Here is a 23,126-nt window from a genome sequence, read left to right as displayed (position 1 = left end):
TATGTTGTTAATCTAAGAGGCAATATGGTCTTTGCTGCAGTGCACATCTACCCATGCTCATTGAATACATATGTGCTGCTGAGTACTGATATTTTTAGTTTAGTTTTATCAATAAAAGTAATGAGAAGGAGAATGGTGTATGTGATCAATTTTCAGATTCATAACTATCATGACTAGATTTTTTGTAACTTTGTTTCTAACTATTATTCTTTTACCTCTCTCTCTCTCTCTCTCTCTGTATTACTTATAAAGTCATCAAAATAAATGTTAAAACATCTAGCTGTCTACAGATATTCAAGAAAAGTATCCTTTTGCTTACTTTGTAAGCTGTTACAAGCATTAAGCATTGACAAGTGTTAGTAGCTATAGACAAGGTGGCAAAATGATGCAAGGAAGCAAGCTTATACAGCATTACCCTTTAAAACAAAAGTGATCTTTATAGTTTATATACAGGGTGTCCCCAAACTTCCTTTACAAAACTAAAATGTTATTGTGTGAATAGGGTGCTTGATACAAACCTGATACCACTTCCATGGGTTAGAGAATATCTTCACCAACAGGAAAATGTATGTGCTACAGTAAATGGCAGCATAATCACAAAACTGTGATATGACAGAATTTACCAGCAAAATTCCATCATCTTGGTTTTGTTGTTAATTGAGCTTCTGTTACGAGCTGTAGCTTTTATGGTTTCATCCTCAAACAGCGAAATAATACTTTACACACTATTTCTGAATACTGAAGTCTGGTGACCTTGACATGGTCATCAGACTTCCTTGAACCAATTCCAAGGAATAACTTTTGTTCATCACCACCTCTGCTGAGATGATACTACAAACAGGTGTCTTTTATGAATTTTCCATACCATTTGGTGGTGGTGGTTTTTTTTAAACTTTAAAATTTACAAATAACAGTGCTGCAGACTGTAGTCTATTGAACCAAAATACACATTAGATTTTATCACTGCAATGTGTGCACATTTTCCAGTTGATGAATAAAAACTTGAAAATATCCTCTATCACCTGGAAGTGGTTTCAGGTTTGTACCATTCACACAATAATAGTTTTGTAAAGGTTTGACACCCTGTAAATAATGAATTTGGAACACTTTGATTTTCATTCTTCACGTTAAATTTTTTAGTGTTAACATACCCATCTTAAATGAAGTGTGTACATGTATAGCCAATATTTATATCTTGCATCCACATTTTAATTGCATATGTTCTTGTTTATACTCTGGCACAACCACCAGGTCAGTGGAGTTTACAAGAAATCATCAATACAAACGTTAATCGTATTTAGCAGTCGTGGGTTTGAACCCCGGTCCACTCAAAGAGCGCATTCTACTGCACTCTCACCCTTGACCACTCGACTACATCAGGCCTAATATGATGAATGCCTATGAATACCCTTTTTATATTGTAAATGCCCAGACTATGCTAATAGGTAACTAAAATTATTCTGTTATTGTTCTGTAGTTACTCAGACATTTATAATTTATTAAATTAATCTCAGTTTAATTTTTTGAAATGCAGATCAGCAGCTGGTATGAAGAGGGAGACACTTATGATTCCATTTTCACATCCCTTGGTTCAGCTTTTGAAGAGTGCAGAGCAGAATGTGTTGGACTTTACTTGTCTACCGAGAATAAAGTACTCAAGTAAGCTTTGTGTAATCTTGCATTTAAATAAATTCTTAGTTTGAATTTTAAATTTTAACTACTTTGTTGACTATGGTTAACATGCACAGCTACAAATAAGGAGGTTGTGGGTTAAAGGTTATAAGCTGCCATAAAAAAAAAAAAAATAATAATAAATGGCACATTGCAGCTATGTCACCAAAAACCTGACTGCCTTTAATCAATATCTATGCAGTTGCAGTGAATGTAAGTGCTGCTGGCTTTTAGTAGTATTGAAAATACATTTATGTAAATGTAAATTTATTCACTCTGTACAGATCTAAAATTCACCCTACCATGGAATATTGTACTTGCATTTGAGATGGTGCTCCATCCCCAAAACCTCTCTCAGTCTTCTAGACTTGATACAAAAGAGAGCATTCAGGATAATCCCACCTCTTACAAAATCTTTCCTCTCTTCTTCCATCACAGATATTAGCCTTTAGCATTAGTAGAGGCATATGACGCAAGAAAGCAAGTTTATACAGCATCAGCCAAAAAAAAAAAACCCCTTTCCATTTCACCCATCCATTCACTCCAAATGTTTGTCTAGTTCTGCCTTTCATTTATTTAAGCTGTCAACTTCTACGACAGAATAAAGAAGTTTGTTCCGGCAATCAACCACCCACTGGCTAAAGGTAAATTTCCACACATCTATTCTACAACTGTCTTTCCTCAATTTAAATTTATGTCCCCTCAGGCGATTAATATGGGCAAGAGGAAGAATCCCATCAGCATTGAGCTTGCTCAAACCAAGGCCTTGTACACCTCAATCAGATCACCTCGCAGGTGCCTAGTCTCCAGGCACTGTAATTTGCAAAACTTAAGCCTTTCTTTGTAAGAGCTTGACTTGGCGCATTATGGCCTTAGCTGCCAATGCACCATTAAAAATCAAATCAAATCTTTGTAAGAGCAATCCTTTGTTCCATTCACTAACCTTGTTACCCTTCTCTGTACTCATTCCAGCCGCTCAACATCCTTCCTAAAATGAGGCTTCCAGACCTGTATACATTACTCAAGATGTGGCCTGACCACTGCATTATACAAGGGGATAATCATCTCCTTATCCCTGCTAGAAAAATTCCTGTACATAATTGACAAGACACCATGAGCTACTCTTGCAGAGCCTGTCTGCACTGTCAGAAAACTTCATATCTGACTAATTATTGTTGTGATAAAGTATTGAGATTCAAGATTTCAGTAATGTACTCAATTTTTAACTTCTTGCTCTACCTTGTCTTCGACCTGAAGATGTATATTAAATATATTTTAGCTATTCTACTGGCCATCTGTCTGTTGGCTAGTTAAGTTGTTTACTTAAGATGATCTTTCTATTATTTTATGAGTGTTAACCTGTTAGAAATTGTATATAGAACTACAGATATTGTTGATTGGTCTGTAGATATTTTTGTGTAATTACTTAGTTACTCTGCTCTCTCCACAAGATGTTAAACAGCAGCTACTTGGGGAAACCCTGGGGTCTGCCAATCAACACATGAATAAATGAATGCACAGTTATCCCCAGGACGTTTTCATTCTCCACTATCCTGAGTGGAGAATACCACATAGTTGATGTGGAGAACCTGAGTGGAGAATACCACATAGTTGATGTGGAGAACCTGAGTGGAGAACACCACATAGTTGATGTGTTACTCTGGGGTTACTGCTACACATATGCAGTACTTTGCATTTGTCAATGTTAAACTTCAGTTGGCACCTCTCAGCCCATCTGCTCAACTTTTCTAGATCCTATTGCAGTAGTGTACTGTCATTAACAACCCTACCAACTTTTGTATTGTCTGCAAACTTAAGCCTGATATACCTTCATCAGTATCATTAATAAATACAGAAAACAACAGTGGACCCAACACTGAACCCTGAGGGACTCCACTAATAACATTAGTCCATGATGAGCAGTGTCCATTGATTACCACTCTCTGTCTTCTCCCACTCAACCATCCCTTTATCCATAGCACTAATTTTATCTTAATGCCATACTGCTCCAATTTGTACAGTCTTCCATGTGCAACAGTATCAAAAGCTTTCCTAAGATCCAAGTCTATGATATCAAAATTATTTTTTGCATCCAGTTCCTTTGCAATCACATCATAGTATCCAATTAAATTGATCAGACAAGACTTCCCCTGAACAAACCCATGTGTCCGAACTATAACCGAAGTTTTGTCTAGATGAACCTGCAGTGCTTCTTTAACCAGCGCCTCCATTAATTTCCCTGGAACAGAAGTTAAACTAACAGGTCTGTAATTACTTGTCACCCTTTGATCCTCCTTTGTGAATTGGGGTTACATTTGCACATCTCTAGTGCATGGTTACCTCCCGTGAGTCCAAGGAAGCTCTCATAATTATGGCTAAGGGTTTGCTTATTTCCTTTGCTACCTCCTTTAATGTAACTGGATAGATCCCATCCACCTTTCTTATGTTTATCTTCAACAATTTCTGTCTCCACTTTGTTCTGTTATTATGAAATCTTTTAAGTCACTGCCAGAGTTAATACACCTCTGGCATTTCCCTCCCTGAATAACTCCTCATGAATTGGCACCTGTAACACACGCATGCACGCACTTACTGTATACTATACTAAAATATTCCAATACAAAGCTAAATATATCAAATTAATGATATTTCCGTGGACACTGCTGTTTTTCTGAATTGGCACCTGTAACATACCTATACTGTATACTATACTAAAATATACCAACCAATACAAAACTAAATATACCAAATTGATGATAAAATTAGTGTCAGATGAATTTAATTAACTATTAGTATGTTTAAATTATAAATAAAACGTGTTACCCACAATCTTAATTAGTGAATTAATTTCTCATTTTCAATATTATTATTATTATTTTTTTTTTTTTTTTGTCATTGATTCATTGGAAATATGTTGTAGAATTTATTTATATAGGTTTATATATTTTTTATTTTTATGTAGTATCTTTGGTTACAAATCTCTGGAAGCGGAGGAGGTAACATATGTTAACTGGCTTAGTCTTATTCATAGAGGACTTGAAGGTCTGCAGATGTATGACCCTAAAACTGAATCATGGTCCCAGGTAATTAAGACTATATTTGAATTTAAAAAAATATTTTATATATATATATATATATATATATATATATATAAAAAATGTGTAAAATTAATATTAAAGATAATAATGTAGAAGGCAAATCAGTCAAATAATAGAGCAGAAAATTTAAAAAACGCAAAAAAAAAAAAAAATCCAGATGACTTCAACTGGGGCCAACCACCCAGAATGAAGGCAAAAAACGACAAGAAGTTCTCTGTTTCTGTAATGATCAATATATGCTAATATATAAAGTATAAAGTAATTTGATTCTAAACTAAGTAAAGACAGTTAAAAATTGTTTGAATCTAAACCAAATAAGAAATTGTGAATGTAAGCATATATTGATCATCGTTGACCCGACAGAGATCGTAATTTAAAAATTAAAATAAGATTAGATATATAGTATATAATGCATATCTACCGTATCCAGGACATAATGTAATAACAACAATAGCCGTCAAAATAAATATCTCCCTAGTGAGTTAATATGTGGTGCCCCCTATGTGATGGATATGGTAAAAATATAAATAAAAATAAATATAATTAATTAATCAATCAATTAATTAATTAAATTTAAGTTAACGGAAAGAGAAAAACATGCAGATAGTAAGAAGAAAAACTAAGAGTAGGAATAATAGAACCTGAACTCCATAAAGGGGAAAAAATAGTAGTATGGATAAGAAATAGTTTCTCCTACATCCTCGGATTACTCTAATAATTTCGGAGAAATAAGAACAAAGAATGTAGGACAGCTTAAAGACAATACAAGATATAAGTTGTAGCTTGGGTATGCCCGGGATCGCAAACCCGTTCGTATAGTAGGACCCTGAGCTGAATTTGCACGTTACCTCAGCGTGAACTCAACTATATACAGTTATAACCATTAAAAAAAAAAAAAAAAAAAAAAAATGATACACTATAATTTGCAGGCCGGTGGGTACAAGTTTTCTATGCCGTAAGACACCAAGAAAGCAAAGTGTATCCTATGTACATAATATACATGGCTCTAAATCCGTAATTATGGTAATTATATTAAAGCAATCGGTTCAAAAAACAAATTTTTGAAATTAATTATGTTTATTGCTTTCCTGAAGTGGTATTTCAGGTAAGCGATAGGGAAATTATTATTAATCAACTTATTGTACAATGCTATTATGTTTACTGAACAGGTTTTATGGTTATTGCAAACAGAAGCAATCCTCAGACATTGAGATAAAATGATATTAGCTTGTACTGATTTTGATATATTAGATCTCCAGTTTGTAAGGCTGACTACATTAAAAATTAAATGCATCTCTTTTATTATATACATTTACATCTATATTATTATGAAATATTTCTATATGAAGATCCAGGTAATTTGCTATAGTATCAGAACTATTAGTTCTTTCCAATACAAGTTCTTCTGGATATAATTTACTGTAATCCTGAATGAAACGTAGACAGTTTAACACACATAGATCATCTACATATCTAAATATAAGTAGGCTATCTTGGAATGCTCTTTCTGAATAATATAGATAGAGGTTTGCAATTATGCAAGATGCTGGACTTCCCATAGGGTGCCATTCACTTGTAAGTATAACGAAGTTCCGTCATATACGTAATTATTGAAGATACATAAATTTATTAAAGTATCCCAGTAAGTTAAATCAATCTTTATAGTATTTTTATGTTCCAAATATAGTTTCTGGAGAACAATTTTTAAATTGTCAAGATTGATACTAGTGAATAAACTGTTAAAGTCAAATGTTTGTATCTGCTGAATATTGTTATTTTTATTGCATTTATAATCGTTAAGTTATTTATTATAATAGTTTTATTTACATTATTTAATGTAATTTTAAGTAACTTTTCTAACGTTTTTCCTGGAATTTTTGCATAACTATCTTTACATGATGTTATGAATCTAAATGCAATAGGTGATTTATGAAATTTAGGTATACCATATATAAACGGATATTTTAGGTTATTATACTTTAATTTTTTATGTAATGCAATTAGTTTTTTGATTATTACATTAGGGGAAGATGCTATGTGTTTATATGTGCTACTAGACTAGTTCATTTTTAATAATTTCTATATAATATGACTTACATATAATTGCATAATTGCAAGCAGCTTTGTCAACCGGAGTAATTACAAAATGTAATTTTAGACATTATTGTCAGACATTTCCAAAAACATACTTTTAGTAATATTTTCATTACTTAATGTAATTAATAACACAAATGAAAGATTATTGCAAGAAGAAATTAGCATGTTACAATATAAAACTCTATATCCATACGGACTGAATAACAGATTTAATTAATAAAAAAATATGACAAATAATTTGAAAGACATTTGTGTTTATAATATGTTTCAAATTGCTAAACTTCATAAATCTAATTGCAAAAGAAAATATAGTAAATCTAAAACATATAAGAGAAACCGAGAACATCTAGGGGATTTCATAGATTTATTTAAAATTTGGGACACCAATCCTATAAACATTGGTAAGATACATATAGATTAGTGTACCTATTATCTTGTTTGAAGACGACCCCCGCTGTCTTCACACCTACAACTCAAAACAAAAAAAAAAAAAAAAAAGAGATACCAAATGTTTAGTTTGATTTAGTGCGTCGTGTCGGTTGTTGTGTTCTATCGCACCGCAAAAGGACAAATTTTGTTTCGTTATGTCAGGGATGTCAGAATTTTTTTTTTTTTTTTGTTTTGTTTTGTTTTGTTTTGTTTAGAAATCGCGAAAACGATGGGCAAACACAAGAGTTGTGCTTTCAAATTAAACAAAAACTTGAAATTATTCAAAATTTTGAAACAGTGCATCCATTAAATCTCTAAAGAACCATTATAATGTTGGTGACCAAACCATACGTGACATTGTCAAAAATAATTTGGGTGGTTGAGGGGGAGAAGACAGAGAGTGGTAATCAATGGACACTGCTCATCGTGGACTGATGTTATTAGTGGAGTCCCTCAGGGCTCAGTGTTGGGTCCATTGTTGTTTTCTGTATTTATAAATGATATTGATGATGGTATATCAAGCTTAATGTCCAAGTTTGCAGATGATACAAAGGTTGGCAGGGTTGTCAAGGACACTACTGACACTATGCTGCTGCAACAGGATCTGGAAAGGTTGAGCAGATGGGCTGAGAGGTGGCAAATGAAGTTTAACATTGACAAATGTAAAGTACTACACATGGGAAACAGCAACCCCAGAGCAACGTATCAACTCTGTGGTACTACACTGACAGTGGTAGAGAATGAAAGGGACTTGGGGGTGATTGTGCAGGCAGATATGAAGTTCTCTGAGCAGTGCAGACAGGCTGCAAGAGTAGCTCATGGAGTATTGTCAATGATATACAGGAATTTTTCCAGCAGGGATAAGGAGGTGATTATTCCATTGTATAAGGCAATGGTCAGGCCACACCTAGAGTACTGTATACAGGTCTGGAGGCCTCATTTCAAGAAGGATGTAGAGCTGCTGGAACGAGTACAGAGAAGGGCAACAAGATTAGTGAATGGAATAAAGGGGTGCTCTTACGAAGAAAGGCTTAAGTTTTGCAAATTACAGTGTCTGGAGACTAGGCACCAGCGAGGTGATCTGATAGAGGTGTATAAAGCCTTGAATGGTTTAAGCATGCTCAATGCTGATGGGATTCTTCCTCTAGCTCAGAAAAATCACCTGAGAGGGCATAAATTCCAATTGAGGAAAGACAGATGTAGGATAGACGTGCGGAAATTTGCCTTTAGCCAGCGGGTGGTTGGTTGGTAGAACAGACTGCCATCCCTTGTGGTGGAGGTTGATAGCCTAAATAAGTTTAAGGCTCAGCTGGACAGGTATTTTGAACGAACAGAGGGGTGAAGTGGGGTTTTTTTTTTTTTTTTTGGCTGATGCTGCATAAGCTTGCTTTCTTGCATCAAATGCCTTTACTAATGCTAATGCTAATAAAGGGAAGCATCATATTGGACAAGTGAGTAGTACGTGTTAACTTTTTTGTTTTTTTTCCGTGGTTAACCATGGGTAACTGAATCCGCAGATAAAAAAAAAAAAAAGTAAACTGCAGCCATTATCAGCCCACGGCAGGATGGAAACCTCCTCAACAATTTATGTTGAGGGAAATGGACCATAATCTGCCACGCTGATCCAGTGTGGATTGGCAGATCAACTGTATTTAGCAGTCAGGTGCTTGAGCCCCGGCTACTCAAGGAGCGTGTACTGCTGCACTCCCGCTCATGACCACTTGGCTACGGAATCAGCGGATACGGGGGCACAACTGTACTTGTTATTGAAGTATATCATTTATTTTTTCCGGAACTAATTTACAAACTTTACATCTTAAAAAAAAAAAAAAATTTAGATCAAATAATTCTTTGATTTTTGATCACAAATGTTTACTCAACTATAGGAATTCAGTAGAATGCCACCTTTCAGTAAAACAGATAAGAATGGAATATTTTCAACATTTCTCTATTTAATACATACTGTAAATATATTTAGTACAGTATTTATTTTTATATTTTAAATATTACTGTTGCTGCTATAGTATTTCTTGTTTGAACATAGAAATCCCTAATCACAACTTTAAAATCTGAAATGGCTAGCATGGAGGAAAATTCTTAATCAGCATTTGTCATACTACTTATCATATAGTATCTTCACTATTAAAAGTGATATTTCAAAAACTAAAATTAAATATATCAGTAAAATAAATTTGCTTACAAGCCTTGTAACAAATTTATTTTATATTCAAATTCAGCAGCCTTAAAACTGGACCATTTTCCAACTGTGGAAAATGGTCCAGTTCCCTTATCTGCATTGTGTTGTGTTTTTATCATATTTCATCACATTTGTACGTAATGTAATAATACACATGCTCAGTCAGGTAAAATTACATGGTTAGTATGAGCATATCAGAGTCGTGATAACTTGATACTTAGTATTGACAACATGCAAATAGTTGCAGTTTGAGATATATCTTTTGCTACAATGGGCCCAGTGCAGCTTAGTATCAGGGATTAAATATATATGTACTCAGTCAGAAATATTTCCTTCAACACACACACACACACACACACACACACACACACACACACACACACACACACACACACACACACACACACAGCGTCTTCTCTGATGCACCTTCTGCATCAGAGTTTTTAATGAATAGCATTCTCCTCTTTGAAATTAGTATTTTTCTTTTAGTAAATTAATAAATAAAAATTGAAATTAGTATTTTTAGGTCAAATTTATTTCTAAAGCTCAACGATGTTAGATCAACAATGTTATTTCTAAAATGAATATATGCTCAAGATTTGTTGCTATCAGATAGATAAAAATACAGTTGAACTTCCCTATAACGAATTTGATAAATCCAGCAAAAAAATTCGTTATAGAGAAAGTTCGTTATATACTAACGCTCTTAAGAATGAATTGTGGGACCCCATCATATCCAGTGCAAGACGTTGGTGGGATATCATTGATGGCCTGGATAAGCTCTCTTTTTGTGATGATGATGGAAGCAAGGACATCTCGCTGACAACTGTTGTGAATGCTTTTAAGGTCTGATGCTGACTTTGGCTTAAATCTTGTGATGTAGTCTAGCCATTCGATTGGATTAACTTGTTGAGGGAATTCATCATGCCTTGCCTTAAATGGTGCCTTCCCAATCTTGATTGTTTTGTCGATGTAGGCTTTCATGGCTTCAGATTTGCTTCTATTGAACTGGACACGGCCTCTTGAGTATGCAATCCTGTCTGGTGGGTCTGACTTTGCTTTCCATTTTGCATGTAGTCTTTGTTTATTCTGAAATTTAAGGCTGAGATCTTGGGTCCACCATGTTTTGCTTCGACTGGAGATTGAAACTGTTTTTGACACTGCAGTTCGAGCAATAGACTGCAGCCAGCAGGTAGGAAAGTGCAGCCCGAGCTGTGGATGATATTGATTTAGGGCTTCCCAAGGAAAAATGGATGCTGCGAAGCAGCATTTCTCTGGATTGAGGAGTGAAGGGCTAATCACTGTCTTCTTAACTGGTGCCTGGTGTTGCCAGGATGTCCTGGAAGTGATTGGAAGAATGATGGTCTGACATGAAGGCTGTTTCAGGCTGCCTGTCAACGGTGAGGATGTCTGTTGCAAATATTAGGTCTAACAGGTTAGTGCCTCTGGTAGGGGAAAATTTCTGGAGGGTCAGACCTACTGCAGCCAGATTAGAAGATAACAATCTGCGAAGACTCTGTTGGCTTGAACTAATATTAAAGTCTCCACACAAGTAATGTTGCTTTGGGGTGGCATTGATTAATGATCCAGTTGGAGACCTCTTGCAAAGTGTTCTTTACTGTGGGAGGGGGGATGTAGACTGCACATGTCAAGTCTGTGGCCTTGAATGCCGAGTGAGGCTCTTGCAGCTTCAAACAGTTCTGTTTTTAGAGTGGCTGAGCTAGTCAGTGAGAATTTTTGTATGTTGAAGAGAATGCCTACACCACCACCAGTTGTCCGTTCCCTGGAGGCAAAAATGCCCGAGAATCGAGTGGGTTGAGAGAATGCAAGGTCTTCTTAATTGGGGGATAGCCATGTTTCTGTGATACAAATGATGTCATACAACCTTGACAGGAGAAGAATTTCCATTGTCTGAAGTTTATTTCTCAGGCTTCTAGCGTTTTGGAGCTCTGATAGCCTTCTGATAGTCCTTGTTGATAGCCTTCATCAATCATCTATGGTTCGTTCTGCAGGTAGTTCTTACCTCAATCTTCATATGTCTTCCCACAGGCGTTAGTGGCGGGTGATCATGTCGCTGGCAAGTGTTTGAACCTTTAAGAAGGTCCTGTTCAGTATACCCGGAATGTGCCTCCCGAAACTTAGACTTAATGGCGGGTCTGAGTCAGGTTTTCCTTTCATTAATTGTGGTTTCAATCCATTGGGGATACCGCATCCTGGTAGAGGTATGCTTTGTGGTGTAGAAGTGTTTCACTAGTGACCCTGCAGGCCAAGATGACATAAGGTTGAGTAGTTTGTAGTTAGATTCTGCTGTAGTGATTTTGAATGATGCATAGTATGGTTTATATGTTATTAATGCATTGTTTGGCCTGATAACTTGTGTCTCTACTTAAGTCTTCATTCAAATAAGACCACATCTTAGTGTAGTATTGACAATTACTGTTCAACAGTGTCGAGAAAGCCTGGAGACAAAAATTGATTTTTCATGTGAAGAGATTTTCAGCGGAATCACATGTGTTTTCATTGAGTTAGCAATCCTGACTGTGGGCTTCATGTTGTACTTTGGCTTTTCTGGTGCAGTTACTTGATGGATTTTTTGTGCATTTCTGCTTCCCTTTGCATGGTGTCATCTTCTTAGGAAATTTTGGGTGTCCTGGTTTGGTTGTTTCTTCAATGTGGCGGCGAGATGAATAAAAGAGGGCACTGACTCTCTTTAAAAATTACAGCTGAGAATTACAGGCTCCGAGAAAGCAATAAGTGTTTGCCTTTTTATTTACCTAATTGTTATTTTATATTGTACTTTATATGTAGTCTTATAGTTACGCTGGTTATTTTTAATTTAGATAGAGTTTTTGTAGATTACTACTTAATATACATAAAACCGTTATTTCATTCGAATCTTGCAGCCATTGTTTTTGTATAGAGTACTAGGGAATTCAAATTTTTAATTGTGGTAACTAGACAGCTCTAACGTATAATTATATAGCGTAATACGCATGACTGCATTTAGGATTCTATTAGTGTAGTATTGACAATTAATTAATTAAATTTATTGATCTTATTAATTTAAAATATCATGCCCCAGACTAGAGCAGCAAAGCAACGGGCACAAAGTGGCAAGAGTGCTGTGACTCGGGGGAGAACTGAGGGGGGCGATTCTCCAATGCATCACAGCCTAAAAAAAATGTGCAACTTGTAAAATGTTTGCCGAACTCTCTGGAACACAACATGATCTAGCCAAGGAGGATGTCTTTGTGTGTGCCAGATGCAGAGAGTGTCTAGAAACTAGGCATCAACTCAGCGTTCTACTGGGCGTCTATGAGAGCTTGAGGTGTGGGGTAGATGCCCTCGAAGAAATTAATATGAGGGGCCCGTCAAGCTCTCAGCTGCCCAACTCACTGCCAGAGCTCACTCCTGGGCATCAGTCAACACAGCGGCAATCTCCAAGGTAGAATGTGCTGGTCCCAAAGGAACTAGTTATTGTTGGTGACTCTATTGTCAGGGAGACCGAGAATATATTGTGTAAAAAGGATAGATGGAACAGGACCAAGGTATGTCTGCTGGGGGCAAAAGTTGATGACATATATCATCAACTTTTAAAAGTTGATGATATATGTTGTAAAGCATATATCATCTTTTAAGGGCACAAAAGGTGATACTGTTGTACACGTTGGCACCAATGACATTAAGAGTAGGAGATCTGCAGATTTACTTAACAAGTACAGGTCAATGTTGCAAAAAAGACGTGAGTCAGGGTTAAATTTGAAAGTGTCTGCAATTCTGCCCAGACATGATAGGAGGGAATACATGATGCGAGCCTTGTCAATCAATTCGACCCTGGAGGGAATGTGCAAGGCTCAAGGGGTAGAATATTTTTCAGCGTGGTCTGTGCTTGTTAACAGGAGAGACTGCTTCTACAGGGATGGGATACACTTAAATAGAAAGGGTGCAAGAATATTTGCTAATGCTATCAAGGCAGTGTTAGGTGGGTCAGAAAACTGCCAGCTTTGGGGGGGGGGATTCACAGACTAAACGTTTAAAAGTAGCCGCAGGTAGAGGTGAAGGTGATTCTTGCACAACTTATATTAGAATAAGTAGCGACCTGGAGCGAGGGGTGCTGGGGGTTTCAGGGACGGATGGCAGTCATCGTGAAACAGGTGAGTATATGGGAATGTTAGGGTGACTGATAATAAGGATAGGTACTTGTATACTTGCATGTATACCAATGCTAAAAGTACAGTAAATAAATTTGATGAATTTGAAGTGTTGGTCAAGACATCAAAGGTGGATATTGTTGGAATAGCAGAGATGTGGTGTCACACAGATATAAGGAATGCAGAACTGGAATTTGGGGAGTACAATTTGTACAGAAAGGATAGACAGGATAGGAAGGGAAGAGGTGTTATGCTGTTAATTAAGAAAAACATAAAATCAAAAGAAGTGCATCCAGTTGATATAGATGAACAGTGCACTGTTGAGTCAGTTTGGTGTGACATAAGCACTGCGAAAGCAAAAATAAGAGTAGGAGTGTGTTATTGGCCTAATGACTCGAATGAGTACAATGAACAATTGTACGGAGAAATAGAGTGGGCTAGTAAATCAGAATGTCTTATAATGTGGGATTTTAACTTCCCAGATATTGACTGGAACTTTTGGGTTGGTCACTCACACACTAGTAAGACTTTTGTGGATTTATTGGATGATTGTTTTCTGCAGCAGCATGTTCGAGAGGCAACCAGAGAGGGTAATACTCTTGATTTGGTTATCAGCAGTGATCACTCGTATATTAAGAATTTGCAGATAAAGGAACCACTAGGTGGCAGTGATCACAGTGTACTGATGTGGGATTTACTTAAAGATATAATTACCATCAGGGGTAAAGGAAAGAGTTTTTTTCTTCCGTAAAGGTTAGTATAGTGGTCTCAGACCGCTTTTAAATTTTGTACAGTGGGATCAACTGACGATGTTACCAACAGTAAATTCTAAGTGGGAAGCATTCAAGGAATTAATCGTGGATGCTACTAAAAGTTTCATACCTATTAAGAAATATTGTTCAAGGTTTAGGTCTAAATGGTTATCAAATGAACTAATGAGACTCATGACAGAGAATAAAAATGCATGGGATGCATATAAATTATCAAGCGACTCAGAAGCCTATGGCTGATATAAGCTAGTCTGTAATCAGGTCACAAAGGAGGTTAGGCAGGCAAGGGCAGATTACGAGAAATCTTTGGCAAAAGATGCTAAGAAAAACAGCAAGGATTTCTTTACTTATATAAACTCTAAAAGGAAGGAGATAAATCTGATTGGTCCACTTGATATCAATGGTTCGACTGTTGATGATCCTGCTCAGATAGCAAACAAACTGAATGAGTATTTTGCATTTACATTCACACATGAGGAGTTATTAAGGTTGGAAAATGGCAGAAGGTTATCAAATTGTTGCAGGGTGTTTAATGATTTTGTAATAACTGAGAGCAAAGTGGAGGAGAAATTGTTGAAGTTAAACATAAGAAAGGCACCTGGGGTGGATGAGATCTATCCAGTTATATTAAATGAGGCAGTAAAGGAAGTAAGCAAACCCTTAGCCATAATTATGAGAGCATCCTTGGACTCAGGGGAGGTACTCATGGACTGGAGATGTGCAAATGTATCCCCAATTCACAAGGGGAATCGAAGGGTGACACGAGTAATTACAGACCAGTTAGTTTAACTTCTGTTCCGGGTAAAATAATGGAGTCATTGGTTAAAGATGCATTGCAGGATCATCTAGACAAGACTGCAGCAATAATTCAGATACAGCGTGGGTTTGTTAAGGGAAAGTCTTGTCTGACAAATTTGATAGGATATTATGATGTGGTTGCAAAAGAACTGGATGCAAAAAATAATTTTGATATCATATATTTGGATATCAGGAAAGGTTTTGACACTGTTGCGCATGGAATACTATTGTACAAATTGCAGCAGAATGGTATTAAGGGTAAGTTGCTACAATGGATAAAAGGATGGTTGAGTGGGAGAAGAGAGAGGGTGGTAATCATTGGGTGCTGCTCTTCGTGGACTAATGTTATTAGTGGAGTCGCACAGGGTTCGGTGTTGGGCCCATTGTTGTTTTGTATATTTATCAATGATATTGATGAAGGTATATCGGGCTTAGTGTCGAAGTAATGGCAGTATGCCATTACTTACAGTAATGGCAGTGTGCTACTGCAACAGGATCTAGAAAATTTGGGCAGATGGGCTAAGAAGTGGCAACTGAAGTTTAACCTTGACAAATGAAAAGTACTGCATATGGGTAGAAGTAACCCCAGAAAAACATACCAACTGTGTGGTACTACACGTAAGGTAGTAGAAAATGAAAAAGACCTGGGAGTAATTGTGCAGTCAGATATGAAGTTTTCTGAGCAATGCAGACAGGCTGCCAGGGCAGGTCATGGGGTTTTGTCAATGATATATAAGAATTTTCCTAACAGGGAAAAGGAGGTGATTGTCCCTCTGTATAAGGCCAATGGTCAGGCCACGGCTTGAGTACTGTGTACAGGTCTGGAGGCCTCATTTTAGGAAGGTTGTAGATTTGGTTGAGCGTGTACCGAGAAGGGCAACAAGATTGGTGAGGGAATGAAGGGATCCTCTTACCAAGAGAGGCTTAAGTTCTACAAATTGCAGTGGCTGGAGACTAGGCACCCGTGCGGTGATCTGATTGAGATGTATAAGGCCTTGAATGGGTTGAGCAGCTGAATTCTGATGGGATCCTTCCACCTGTTCAGATTACAAACCTAAGGGGGCATAAATTCAAATTAAGAAAAGACAGATGTAGAATAGATGTGTGGAAATTTGCCTTTAGCCAGCGGGTGGTTAATTGCTGGAAAAAACTTCCATCTGTCATTGTGGAAGTTGATAGGTTAAATAAATTTAAGGAGGAACTGGACAGGCATTTGGAGGGAATGGTGTGATTTTTTTTTTTTTTTTTTTATGATGCTGCATAAGCTCATACACTTGCTTTCTTGCATCACATGCCACTGATTTGCTGTGGTGCAGAAATTTTGGGGTGTGATTTGGTTGATAGAGAGGCTCCAGTGCCTCAGATTGTAGACTTTGCAAGTCGGGAATTGGTTGCTCCTCCTCCTCCGGTGCATGTGGCCTGATCTGTAAGCTGGGGGCATTCTTCCTAGGTGTCTGGACGGTTGAATGATTAGATTTAAGGACATCTGCAAATGTAGCACATCTGCTTATTTCTGAGTCTTGGACCAACCATTTTCACCCGAGACGGGAGAAAATGGTTGGTGCTGTCCTTTTGTGATTGATGTGAGGAGGGGTAAGAGGAGGTTTGGAATTCAGACGCTGGTTCTCTGGGGGGGGGATCATTCATTGCGTTGAAAACTCTTATTTGCTCCTAACGTTTGTTCCTTGAATGGCTCGGTATTGATCCTGAGTGGGGGATGATATTCATCAGTTGTCTTTTCCTGTGATCGAGAATGATTTTTTCCTTGGGAAGAACACTGTTCGTTTTTGCCTTCTGAAGAGGGCTGTTGGAGACCAGTGGATTGGGCCTGATAAGGGATGTCGATCGATTGAATCGCTTCTTCTGGGATTTGTGGGGGAAGGAACCTGACTAGATTTCGTTTTACACTCAGGACAAATTAACACAATATTGGTCTTTTCATAATTTTTATAAATCTTAATAAGGTCCTGCTCGTTGAGAAGGTTAGAAAGCTCTCTACAATCCTCGGACTTATTCAGTTCGATTTTATTCTAGATGTCTAGAAGAATAAGCTTAATGTCCTTATTACACCAGTGCAGAAATGTGATGTTATCATGCAGTTCTGCGAGGTTTGCTTTCATTATACCGAGGCCGAATTCCATTTTTGAAATGACGTTGGATGATGTCTCCTGGAGGTTCCTTAGCTCGTTTTCAATGAAGTTGACTCTTGACATTACAATTTCGGAATTGCTGACAAATGCATCCATGATGGTGGAATTACTTTCCATTGTCATTGTATGCTGATGTTCAAGTTTTGCGACTACATTCTCTGTCAGATGCATGTGAGCATCTTTTAACTGATTTAGTCCAGATACCAAATCCGTAACCGTGACTTGAATTGAGTTCACAAGAATTCTCAGTTCATCACAACCAATGGGCTCAGTCTGTTCCGAATGTTTTCTGTAAAAGGTGGGATGTGCTGTGTCAAATTTGTCGCTGTCATTATTGATCATTTTGCAAACATCACATTTCCATGCAAGTTTAATTTTCTTTGCAAGCTTTTTGACATCCAAATATGGGCTACAAGGTCTGCAGAGACATGCCTACTTACAGGAAGAACATACAAGTAGAAAATCTACTTGCTTGAGACATCCGGTACACACCAAATTTTCGCCCATGCTGAGTAAACTGAAATGTAATGTCAAAGCGGGCTTAACAAGGTTGGTGAAAGATAAAAATACCTTCCACATTTTTACGTTAAACTGAGTAAACGTAAGAAGGTCGCTTCGAAAGTGTGCCCTGGGGCGGCTAGCATTAAGCAAAGAGCAGGAGACGATCAACGGGGGGGGGGGGGGGTGCTGACCTTCTCTGCAACTGAAGCTGGCACAAGTGACTTTCTTTGTCAGAGATGGAAACAACGATAAAAATTATAAAAATTACCTTGAATCTGACGACCTGATGCAGTGTGTCCAGATCTACAGATCCTCTGTGAGTTTAGTCCCTGGTAGACGAAAAATCACCATTGAATAGCTTTACAAAACCATTTAAAACTGATAAATTTCAGGAGCACCTTCGAGCACATGTTCACCACGGTACGCGCACGCGTGCACTCAGGTTTATATGCCATACTTGATTTTCCAGTGGATCATTTGATTAATACTTTAAAATATACCCATATCATATGTACTATGTTAGACCTTGGATGAGGTGACATCTCAATCCAAACACTCATATGAGGAGACTTTGAATGTGGGCTTGGTAACTAAGTACCATGATGGGGGGGGCTCTGACTGTCACTTATAAAGTTCTGAAAGGGGATAGTAAAATGAATGAAGAGGGGAATTTTCACAGTATTAAATGATGCTAGAACCAAGAGGGTGTAAATTCAAACTAAGAAGAATCATTGATTCCATTTAATTATTGGAGGCACCTTCCAATCACTTGGTTGAAGTTGATAGTCTGGGGCAATTCAAAGGCCATCTGGGAAGAGGAAAAGGAAAACACGTGTGGGAAGAGGAAAACACAGTTTTTTTTTTTTTTTTTTGCTGGTGTAGCAAAAGCCTTTGTCTTCTTTGCTATATTGCCAGTACTAATACACAATGCAGATCATTCTGGACACCATTCATAGCTCAACAAATTTCCATGTAATATTTTGTTTTATCTGTAATGACTAAGCTAATCTGAAGTTATGATGTTTATATAAAGTGGTCTCATCCTTGTGTTTCACAAATTCACATATTTCACCATGTTTCTGGAAGTATGACATGCTTATTATTAGATGCAAGGGAGCAAAGTTTTTTGGCATCTGCCATAAAACATTTGCTTTGAGTGACCGAGTCTTAAATATGGTGCGTTTCTTGTATTCTCTCTCTCTATCTTTTGAACACCTCTGACTGTGATCATCCTGGAGTATAAACAGAAAAATTTAATTTTCATTTATCTGCCAAATAAAAATTTAAAAAATCCAAATGCTCATACTTTCATCATTACCATAAAGTGATTATCCATTCTCAGCTGTACTTAGCCAAACTCTCTGCCTTGGACACCTTGGCAGCTAACTTATTCCATTAATTTACAACACACTGTCTCAAAGTAAGCTTGTGAGAACTGGCCTTCTGTTAAACCTTAATATTTTATATTTATATCCATCAGGCTTATTTCTCTCTCTCTCTCTCTCTCTCTCTCCTACCAGAGATAATATACCACCATCCTGTGCACTTTTACCATAGATTTACTTCAGTTATGACAAAAATACATACCATAATTAGATAGCATAATTTCAGTTTATTTGGAACCAGGTAATGGAGATTCCTATTTATATACATTCTGCATAGGAACACTTTGTTCATCTGCAAATAAGTAATTTCTACTACAAAACAGTTTGCAAATTTTCACACAACTGCCTTGAAAGCTTCTATACAGTGGTGTGAAGGTGTTGGATCATAGAGAATAATATTAAGATAATAAGATTATGCCATATCTTACTTTAGAATGATATGGTAATGCATAATCATCTCCTTGTATAACTGCCACGTAAATGCATTGTATTTTTCTGGGAGAAAGGTAGGGTTATAATATGAATTGTGTGAATTTGTGGATATGCACACAAAGACAAGAAACTAAATCATGTTAAGCTTTTCTGACATTTCACATGGAAATACTCATTATTATATCTTTTGTGTCACAAGATATTATACTTTAGAATACAGTAATTTAGTTTTAGTAACATTGTATATATAATTAAACCATATTTAAATTCTGTTAAAACTCAAAAGTTGATATTTATAACTTTTTGGATTTTTTTTTTTTTTTGTGCTGCTTTTCCTTAGGCTCATACACATGCCCGTTACGTTATCCTCCAAGTATTATTAGAGGCAGCAGAAGGCTTTGTTCTTATAAATAAGGTAGATGGTGTTGATGGCAAACCAGATCTCTTGCTCACAATGGATCGTAGTAAGATTACTTCTGTTGGAAAACCTGCAATTGGAAAATTCCTTCAGAAGTTACAAGTAAGAAATGCAGTGTTTCAGTTTTAATGTTTTTAATAAGGATATTTTGAATTCTCCTTTTGTTAAATTTTATTGATTGAAATAATACCATCTTCTCCCTTCCCCATTTCTGAATTTGAATGTTGGATCATATTGCTGATTTAATTTTCCTTGCTAATTTTTTTCAAAATGGTGATGTAGCTTCTGTTTTTGCTTCAATTTACTACAGATTTCAAGATATTTACTTGGTGCTGTGCAAGTGCGCAATATAATTTTCAGTTAATGTCTGCATTGCATTACATTTCAGGCAATTCAGTTATCAGATAATACACTTTGAGAGTTAAAACTTTATACTGTACTCAAGATGTATTTACCAAAACTTCACCTGATGGATAGCTATTAAGTGAGATTTGTGTGGCAGTCATTTTTAAGTGGAAGAACAGGTGTACAGGGAAAGTGAAGCTAATTGTTGATAAGAAATTGGTACAAAGGTTACCTGAAAATATTCTAAATACAGTCGGACCTCTCTTTAACGAACTTCCATATAGTGAATTTTTCTATGTAGCAAACTTTTTTTGATTTCCCGTTGGTCATTACATTGAAGAAAATTTCCATATAACGAACTGATTTCGAAAGAGATGGGTTCGCACCTCTGGCCATTAGGCAATAAAGCTGATGCCGTAGAAAGCATGAATTAAGAGCTAAAAGGATTAAGCATTAATCTATTTAGCTTTTAATAGCTAAAGGCTTTAATTCCACGAATTAAGAGCTAAAACATTTTACAATTTAATAGTGCCTGTAAAACCCTGCAGGAGGAAACTGGCCAACCACGGTGCAGGATAGAAAAAGATGGAAGCTTGGGAGAGGCCTTTGTCCAGCAGCAGGATCAGCAATGGCTAAAAAGGAGTAAAACCTATACAACTTACACTACTATGCCAAGAAGTCCCACTGTTCAGCTATCCACAGCCATTGGCAAAGATTAAGACATATTCCTAACATGGGCACTGGCTCTGGTCAACCTATAAGCATTTACCATAAGCATCCTATTAGAGAATTAGGAGAGAGTGATTTTCCTTTATCTTGGAAATTCATCTGTCGTTTCGAAGAAATGAGTCATCCACACTTCCACTAAATTTCACCTGTCTCTGTTTACATGGTAGGGTACAAGTGGTCCCGAATTTCAGCTTTGTTTTAACTGCTGTGCAAGTAATCTTACAGTGTCTAAGAGGAAATCCTTGAGTGTAGTGTAGCCAGGTGGGCAGAAGCAGCAGTGTGTAGCACGCGCTTCTTGATTAGACTGGGGTTTGAGCCTGTGACTGCCAAATACGGAGGATGCGGAAAGGTCAGGGAATGACCGCCGCATATCCCTGGAGCAATATGGCCTTAGTTGCTAATGCTCCTAAAAACCAAATAACAAAAAAACAAATCTTGAGTGTAGTGTGAAAAATTGGAAGTGCTTAATAGTGTAGATCGCGGCGTTAAAAAAAAAAAGAAATTGCTTTAAAATTTGGTGCCTCTGCCAGTAGTGTGTCAACCATTCTGAAAAACCCTGTTTCTATTCTCAAACTGTTTGAGGAAATGGGACCCAGTCTGAAGCGTGTTAAATTTTACCTTTGGGAAGATGTAGATGAAGCGGTTTTTAAGTGTATAAAGTTGATTCGAGACCAAAGCATGCTGATATCAGTGCTATTAATAAAAGAAAAGGATATGGAATATGCATCTTTTCTGGAGCGCAAAACATTCCAAGCCAGTTCTGGTTGGCTGGACAAATTTAAAGAGCGTTATGGCTTACTCGAAAAAGTTAGTATTTCTGATGAACATGTTGTTGCAATCGAAGTAGACTATACCCATTGGAAAGAAACAGTTTTGAAAAAAATTATGGAGGACTGAGAGTCCAAAGACGTATTCAACGTTGATGAAACATGTCTATTTTTTAAATGTTTGCCGAACAAGACACTGACTTTTAAAGGTGATAAACGTGTAGGTGGTAAAAATAGTAAGGAGAGTTACACTCTTGGTTGCAAATATGGCTGGTAATGAAAAACTGAAGCTTTTGGTAATAGGCAAAAGTAAATAACCCCGATGTTTCAAAGGAGTAAAGTCATTAGAGTTGGACTACAACTACAACAAAAAACCTTGAATGACAAGCGAAATTTTTGAGCCATGGATTTTAAATTTCGATGGAAAGATGACAAAAGAAAACAGAAAAATCGCTTTGATTGTCGACAACTGCCCTGCTCACCTTCACTTGGTAATTTTGAAACTTACAAGTGTGAAGCTTGTTTTCTTCCCTCTGAATACCTCGTCTAAGCTGCAGCCAATGGACCAAGGCATTATGAAGAATTTGAAAGTGTGCTACTGAAGGCACATACTGAAAAAAATTATACTGAGAATAGAAACCAACCAACCAACCTATAGATTCTATTATGGATTTGCTTATCAAAGTTGGCAAAAGTGTGGAGTCAAGATGTGACGGAAACAATGATTAAAAATTATTTTGCTAAAATGCTAATTAACAGAAATGAGAAGGATGAACTACTACATGACATTGAGCAATCTTAGGAAGAGTTCCAAGCGAGGTTTGAACAGTGGAGAAATTGTTCTTGACAAATTTTTAGGAGCTGATAATGATGTCATAGTAGCTGAATATCCGCGTGACTCTCAATGTTTTGGAGCATATTTAAAGAACTAGTGACAATATTGATGATGAGTTGGATGAAAATGAGGGCAATATTAAATTTACCAAACAAATCTCGGCAACATTTGAAACTTTGCTTCGAGGCCTTCAGTAGGAAGAAAAGTTAACAGAAAATATATCTGAGTGGTTAAAGTTTTTAAAAAAATGCGAACATTTTTATGAACAGTGTACAGTAGAATCCAGTGTACAAAAAAAAATAACCATATATTTTATGACATAATTCTTAAATGTGTACTAATAAATTGTGGGC

At 36.7% G+C, this 23,126-nt stretch overlaps 1 protein-coding gene across 4 annotated transcripts in view; it reads left to right on the top strand.

Moving 5' to 3' along the window:
* DppIII (dipeptidyl peptidase 3) overlaps positions 1-23,126 on the top strand; it is a 168,574-nt gene that overhangs the window by 129,333 nt on the left and 16,115 nt on the right. For all 4 annotated transcript variants that reach the window (XM_090376785.1, XM_090376784.1, XM_090376786.1 and 1 more), the window contains 3 exons: positions 1,535-1,659; positions 4,634-4,754; positions 20,020-20,199. In XM_090376785.1, the coding sequence (XP_090232911.1) occupies positions 1,535-1,659; positions 4,634-4,754; positions 20,020-20,199 (426 nt within the window). The remainder of the gene's footprint in view (positions 1-1,534; positions 1,660-4,633; positions 4,755-20,019; positions 20,200-23,126) is intronic.

Source organism: Mastigoproctus giganteus, chromosome 6, assembly GCF_048544385.1.
Source record: "Mastigoproctus giganteus isolate SK-2022 chromosome 6, ASM4854438v1, whole genome shotgun sequence".
Lineage (NCBI taxonomy): Eukaryota > Metazoa > Arthropoda > Arachnida > Uropygi > Thelyphonidae > Mastigoproctus > Mastigoproctus giganteus.
Note: the sequence above shows the minus strand (reverse complement) of the source record. Positions and strands in the feature narration are given on the sequence as shown.